At 40.7% G+C, this 7766-nt stretch overlaps 1 protein-coding gene across 1 annotated transcript in view; it reads right to left on the reverse strand.

Moving 5' to 3' along the window:
* The window catches only part of LOC146634701 (NACHT, LRR and PYD domains-containing protein 3-like), a 319954-nt gene extending 312816 nt beyond the window's left edge, over positions 1-7138 (reverse strand). Inside the window, exons 1-6 of the mRNA XM_085349942.1 lie at positions 7047-7138; positions 6315-6375; positions 5962-6163; positions 3926-5714; positions 3664-3837; positions 2724-2828 (exon numbers count right to left, since the gene is read on the reverse strand). Coding sequence (XP_085206068.1) covers positions 2724-2828; positions 3664-3837; positions 3926-5714; positions 5962-6163; positions 6315-6375; positions 7047-7138 — 2423 coding nt within the window. The remainder of the gene's footprint in view (positions 1-2723; positions 2829-3663; positions 3838-3925; positions 5715-5961; positions 6164-6314; positions 6376-7046) is intronic.
* Between the last annotated feature and the right edge of the window lie 628 nt (positions 7139-7766).

Genomic DNA, 7766 nt, shown 5'->3' on the forward strand with positions numbered 1-7766 from the left:
GATGCGCATAAAGTCAAAGCTGCAAGCAGATGAGGCCATCAACCTGGGCGACGTGTAAATCCACTGGAGACGTGAGATGGACAGACGGGAAAAATAAGGTGAAATTTAAGCTCTGAATAAGTTTACTACTCATCTACTGTCATTTATTGAGTTTTCATTTATGGATATTGATCATTAAATACTGTCACTAGTTTATGAGTATTAGAAATGCAAATAATTGTGTCATTATATACTGTATTTTGCAGACAAAGAGTTACAGGACAGTAGGACTGTCTCCCAGACCGCAGTAGGACAGGAGGACCAGGAGCTTCACAAACTGGCTCATACTCATTCAATTCAATTCAATTCAATTCAATTTTATTTATATAGCGCCAAATCACAACAAAAGTCGCCTCAAGGAGCTTCATATTCATCATAAAAAAGTCAGAGCTTTATAATAACAATATTAAGTTTCAAAATTGGAGTTTATAATAGGCTTGATTTGGTTGGCAGTTGATGTTTTGCCATAGTTAAAGTTACATATTCATATTTCCTTTTTTTTTTTTTTTTTTTTTTTTTTTTTTTTTCTAAATGACATCAGAAACAGCAGTATGCGACATTACGTGATGGCAGAGCTTCAGTTCATCCTATGTCATTTTTTTTTTTTTTTTTTTTTTTTTCATATTTCCAATAGCATTGACATAGTGCACAGGTCATTAAAAAAAGATTTTTGTAATTTTCACTGTAAGTGGGCTAAAGCTCTTAATTGAAGGTATTCCAACAGAAGTGTAAATGCTTTGATTTGGCTCTTTTAATAAGCCATGTAACTTTGATGGATGCGATGCTGTCGTCACCACAGTGTACACATCTAATGTCGCTCACCGTGGTCCAAGGGTCTGCTCAGGGAGTCTGTGAGTTCGCTCACACACATGAAAAATTAGAGGCAACATTGTTCATAAGTTTAAAAAAGCATTTACATTTTGCATGGATCATTTTTACAAGTATCCGTTTTTATTGTGAAGAGCTTTGCATGAGGATTTGAATGTGGTTGTGATTGGAAGCTGGACTTAGATAACAGAGAGAGATAAAAGCATTTTAAAATATAAAAAAATAAAATGAGGATGTATGGACTTCTTTTTGCAGACACGACCCATTGCATTCTGGGATTCCCTGATTCTCCCCCTCCAGCATTTTTATTACAGACCCCTCCTCCATCTCCACATCTGTGTGAATCGCAGGAAACAGCAAACATTAAAACTACAACCTTCCATCTCCTGAGGACTGCATTGCAGAAGTATAAAGAAGAGTTATTCTTTTGCTGCAAAATCAATCATCCTTATCAGATACAACAGCACAGTTTGTTTGAAATCATTGAGTTTTTCTACAGGAACCACTGCGCTCTCATTACCCTGCTCACCCAGGGGATTTGGATGGAATAGTCACACCTAATCCTCGCCCCATAGTTCTTGTGGTGAAGAAAGATGGGTCTATACAGTTCTGTGTTGACTACTGTGAGGTAAATGAGCTTCTAGCTTTCCTTGACAATGTGTAGAACAAACCTAATCATATGAACCCCTAGAAACCCCTTTATTGGTGAGCCTGATTTTAAAAACTTTGATTTTCAGTCAGCAGTCTGATTCTGTCACTGAACAAAGAGTGACTGAACCATCCCAGACTGTAAACCCAGGATAGAGAAGTTGGGCAAATTTTATGGAGAAGGTGTGGAGGTGGATCAGAGTGTCGGAAGAGACTCTGTAGAAGGACAGAGTCCCAGCAGGACAGTCCACATACACAGCTACTCTGTTAGAGATAGAGGAGGAGGAGATGGATGTTTCTTTATCATTGTGCCAGAAAAAGTAACCGTCATCAGAGCAAGTCAAACTCCAGGACTGATCATTCCCTCCAAACCTGGAAGCCCTGCCTTTCCTTGGGATCCCTCTGTGAGTCACTGCTATGTTAACATTTCCTTCCCACTCAACTTCCCAGTAACAACGACCAGCCAGGCCATTTTTACACAGCACTTGGCAAAACATATCAAATCTCTCTGGGTGATCAGGATAAGGCTGCTGCTGCTTCAGTACTTCCATCCTCCTGTTGTTGTTAAACAGTTTCAGGTTTTTGTGTGTGGTGTTCAGGTCCAATGTTAGCTCACAAGCAACTGGTGGAGGAAAGAGAAGAAAATGAAGAAACTGTTTATTGTTTTGTGTAACTGATGACTTTAGCATACATAGATCTATGAGCAGAGTAGCTAATTAAAGGTTTACAGAAAACATTTGAAGATGTTAATTGATACCTTAGTTATAGATCAGATCCACTGTCAAACCTATTAATTAAACCTTAATCTATTAAACTTCTGTTTTCTTGACAGCAAATAAAATCAGTTGCACAAGTCAAATATTCTGACTACCATTTATTTTCCAGAACACCCAGAAGATCTAATCCAAAAACTTTGAGAAAATACTGGAGATATAGCATGTGCCACTTACATTTCCTTAGACCAAGAGTTACCTTCCACTCTCCACCACTGTCCACTCTACAGTATGAAACACAAATGTTTATTTATCATGAATGAAACAGACTTATCTGGCCTTGTTGTTTTTATGCACTTGAAATTTTATGTCCATGATTATAATTTGAAGGGATTTTCTGGTTAAAGGTAAAATAGAAGGGGGTACCTGAGAATATCAAGCCTCCAATATGGATCCTCCAATCCTGCAAGCAGCAAATTCACTCCTGAGTCCTGCAGGCTATTATTACGCAGATCCAGCTCTCTCAAATAGGAGGGGTTTGAGCTCAGTGCTGAAGCTAGAGAAGCACAACCTTCCTCTGTGATTAGACAACCTGATAGCCTGTGCACACACACACACACACACACACACGCAGTTGTTCGATATAGTAAAGGGTTTTAGCTGTTGTTCAGACAAACATAGTTTAACAGACAACTGAGCACAGAGAGGTCACAACAGGCTGGCTAGTAACCAGTCATTTAAGCTGGCAACAACAACAGACATTCAAATAACCATTAATTACAACATGAAAAGACAGAAATTTTTAATACAGGCCTTTAAATAGGCCATGATTTCAGAAACTATTCCACCACTTTTGCTGATACAAAAAAAAGTATCAGCAAAAAGAGACTTCAAACTGAGGCTACAACGGGCATGCAATTGGCCTTCTATAGCAATTTATGGCTACTGTCCATCTTCTAACTGGTATTTATAAATGGTAAATGGCCTGTATTTATATAGCGCTTTTCTAGTCCCTAATGACCCCAAAGCTCTTTACACATCCAGTCATCCACCCATTCACACACACATTCACACACTGGTGATGGCAAGCTACATTGTAGCCACAGCCACCCTGGGGCGCACTGACAAAGGCGAGTATAGTAGAATAACAAAGCACACCATCTAATCTTATTTTGCAATAACAATGAAAAATGACTTCAGTGGGCTCCAGTCAGAAGACTCCAGTCGAGAGTAGAAAACCTTTGAAATTCATACAGCATTAATATGTAAACTACAAATATGCAGCAAACATAATGCAGCATCTTGGTGAAGAAAAGACTGTCATGTCAAACTTGCGCTAGTGACCTCAAAAGAGGCTCTGGTGTAAAAAAACTCAAAGTTAAGCTGAATTAATAGTTGCTTTTCTTTTTTGTTGAAAAGATAGCTGTACCCTGACCTGAGAGATTCCACCCTGCAGTGTGGACTCTTTACTCCAGCAGCCAACAGCTTCACCCCAGAATCCTTTAGGTTGTTGTTACTCAGGTCCAGTTCTCTCAGCCTAGATGACTGAGAGCTGAGAACTGAGGACAGAGCTTCACAACTGTTCTCTGTCAAATTACAGTCACACAGCCTGCAAGACAATCCATTAGTTTCAATATCCATTTACTAGTAAATTAAGGATTTTTTTTCCTAAAAAATAACATTATTAATTGACTCACAGAGCTTTGTTTGTGGCTTTCACCACTGGCAGCAGCCTCAGAAGAGTCTCCTCTGATGCAGAGTATTTCTTCAGGTCAAACACATCCAGATCTTTTTCTGATGACAGTAAGATGAAGACCAGAGCTGACCACTGAGCAGGAGACAGTTTATCTGTGGACAGACGTCCTAAAACCAGAGAGTTTTGGATGTCCTTCATTAAAGAATGATCATTCAGTTCAATCAGACAGTGGAACAGATTGATGCTTTTCTCTGCAGACAGATTTCCTCCGATCTTCTTGGTGATAAATTCAACAGTTTTATGTCTGGTTGATGGGTTACTTCCTGTCTGTGTCAGAAGGCCTTGTAGGAGAGTCTGATTGGTCTCCACTGAAAAACCCAGGAGGAAGCGGAGAAACAAGTCCAGGTGTCCATTTGGACTCTCTAAGGCCTTATCCACAGCACTCTGGTAAAGATGTTTCAGCTTAGGTATGTCTTTAAATACAGCGATATTGTTGAAATTTGCTTGTTGATCTTCCAGCAGATTGAGTCCAGAGTTGATGAAGGTCAGATGGACATGAAGAGCAGCCAGAAACTCCTGAACACTCAGATGGATGAAGCAGAACACCTTGTCCTGGTACAGTCCTCTCTCCTCTTTAAAGATCTGTGTGAACACTCCTGAGTACACTGAGGCCGCTCTGATATCGATGCCACACTCTGTCAGGTCTGATTCATAGAAGATCAGGTTTCCTTTCTGCAGCTGATCAAAAGCCAGTTTTCCCAGAGACTCCATCATCTTCCTGCTCTTCTTAATCCAGATTGGATGTGTTTCACGTTTTCCATCATATTTGACAATTGCCGTTTTTGTTTGAACCACCAGGAAGTGGGTGTACATCTCAGTCAGGGTCTTGGGCATCCGTCGTCCCTCTCTGGTTTTCAGCACATCCTCCAGAACTGTAGCAGTGATCCAGCAGAAGACTGGGATGTGGCACATGATGTGGAGGCTTCGTGATGTCTTGATGTGGGAGATGATCCTGCTGGCCTGTTTCTTATCTGTGAATCTCTTCCTGAAGTACTCCTCCTTCTGTGGGTCAGTGAACCCTCTGACCTCTGTCACCATGTCAACACAGTCAGGAGGGATCTGATTGGCTGCTGCAGGTCGTGTGGTTATCCAGAGGCGAGCAGAGGGAAGCAGTTTCCCCCTGATGAGGTTTATCAGCAGCACATCCACTGAGGTGGACTTTCTAGGGTCAGTTAGGATTGTAGTTTTGTGGAAGTCCAGAGGAAGTCGACACTCATCCAGACCATCAAAGATGAACACAACCTGGAAGTCTTCAAAGCTGCAGATTCCTGCTTCTTTGGTTTCAGTAAAGAAGTGATGAACAAGTTCCACCAAGCTGAACTTTTCCTCTTTCAGCACATTCAGCTCTCTGAAAGTGAATGGAAATATGAACTGGATGTCCTGGTTGGCTTTGTCTTCAGCCCAGTCCAGGCTGTATTTCTGTGTTAAGACTGTTTTCCCAATGCCAGCCACTCCCTTGGTCAGCACTGTTCTGATTGGTTCGTCTCCTCCAGGTGAGGCTTTAAAGATGTCTTCTTGTCTGATTGTTGTTTCGGGTCTGTGTGGTTTCCTATTTGCTGTTTCAATCTGTCTGACCTCATGTTCATCATTGACCTCTGCAGTCCCTCCCTCTGTGTAGATCTGATTCAGAAGGGTTGGGTTTCCTGCTTTAGCGATCCCCTCAAACACACACTGGAACTTCTTTTTCAACTTGGATTTTAGTTTACGTTTGCCAACTTCAGCATGAGTTCCTGCATGAAGAGCAATGATGTATGCATATATTTATATGTGTATATTTACAATGTAAATGTTTAATTTAATAAACCAAAACAGACATAGCTGTTTGAGATACACCTGTCTGCTTCATTCCCACGTGATAGCAATCTTGATATCCAAATATTTGTGAGTGAAAGAATTTGAGGGTTTTTTTTCTTTCATTTATAAAATCCTATTGTAAATATAGACTTTAAGGATACAAAATAAAACAAAAAGTCTTACTGCTTTGAAGACGGTGAGCCAGCTCCTCCTCATTCATTCTCCCCAGAAAGTGAAGTGTGATCTTCAGAAATGCCTCCCTGCTGCTTCTCTTCTCTTTATCCTCATACATCACTGTCTCATCATCATCCAGGCTCTGACTCAGAAATCTCCTGAACTCCTTTAGCTCATTTTTCATAAATGTGACAATTTTTTTCTCAAGGAGCTGGAATAGAGAGATATAAACTTTATGTTGAACATGAACTACCACTACCACTGAACTATGAATCTACCACTGTGCCACACTTTTAGTGCTATGCCTGTTTACTATATGATTCTTGATTTAGTGTAGCAGTTGTGTGTTTCTTTTTACACACCATAAACACGGAGTCCAGGTGATTTTTGTGCTCAGATTGATCTGATGTGTCCTCGTTAATTCTGCAAATGAAAGATGTACAGAGAAGTAATTCTGTTGTCATGAATTCTCGTAAAGATCATTTCTTTATAAATCATTAGTTCAATAGTAAGTTTTTTTTATTAGTTTTTTAAAACTATTTTTAAACATTTAAAGAAATAGATATTTCAACAAAAAACAAAACTCAGTGAGGCATTAAAAAAATCATCAATCGTCCAGTTAAGTAAATCCCAAAAGGTTGATTCTGTTCATCTGGACGTAGCGTTTTCAGTGGGAGAAACATTTTGTCACTCATCCAGGTGACTTCTTCAGTCTCAGCTGCAGTTTCAGTATAGTGAGCTCTACGAAAGCCAGATTGGAATTTATCTTGAACAGCTTAAGCTGCTTAGCCACAACCTTTTCTAAAATCTTAGCATTGAATGGTAATTTTGAGAGAAGAGGAATTTAAGAGCTGACACATAGATATAGACAAACAGGCACACACACAGACGCAAACATGTACATTTCTATGTGTTTCCATGTTCGGTGATGCATGATTATTCGAATATGTGTGCATGAGGGTGGGAGTACACATGCTCACACTCCCCAATGAACTCTATACTCCCGGTGTTCTGGGAATCCATCCTACCTCAAAAAAGACCAGCACCCTTGAAGGGGCAATCTGCCCCCAGACCCAGGAGATGGTTCACTTTACTCTTGGGTGGAGATGAGCAGACTGCCCCCAGACAGTCCCAGATGGCCACCTCCTCCTCCCAGCCCCCGCCCCAGATGGTGAACAGAGAACATGGTTGTGAAGACCCCAAACCTTACTCCACCCACTGATATGTGGTGTTGATGCATGCTGTTTAAGGTGCATTTAAAACAGGGGAGGGGCATGGTGCCAACAACCCTCTGCCAGGGTTAGTTGGCAACATGATATTGTTTACGTGATCAATCAATTTATCAATCCAGGTCCAAAGTTGCTCTACTTTTTTAAATAGCTTGCCGTTATCGTTAGCCAAGTCGGAGATACGACTTTCAGCCTCTGTCAGACTCGTTTGTATTGCAGCTTCAGAGTTCTGGAGTTCTGTTGTGTTGGATTTGACATCAGCTGCAACACCGTACAGTGTCACCCTGATCTTCGCAATCTCAGCAAACAGGCCATTGTTTTATCTATTTTCTGACCTTCTTGGCTATCAAGACTAGCGGGCTTAGCTTCTCCGATAGCAACAGTTGACAGGAGCAACTGCACACTTCGTTCTTTTTGACTGGGTGCCATTTTTCTTCCCAGATTTATTTTAAATCTTTCCAGTTTGGTTAGAATCCTCACCAGGGTTGAGTGGTATAGTAGTAGGAGTTGTTTCAAAGTTTAATTGTCATTATATTATCGACGAGGGTTCAGAGCCATTTCCGGCATCTTGCCATATGACTTCTC

The sequence above is a fragment of the Diplotaxodon limnothrissa genome, linkage group LG3 (genome assembly GCF_057381915.1).
Source record: "Diplotaxodon limnothrissa isolate DT_005_m linkage group LG3, D_limnothrissa_male_GT1.1, whole genome shotgun sequence".
Lineage (NCBI taxonomy): Eukaryota > Metazoa > Chordata > Actinopteri > Cichliformes > Cichlidae > Diplotaxodon > Diplotaxodon limnothrissa.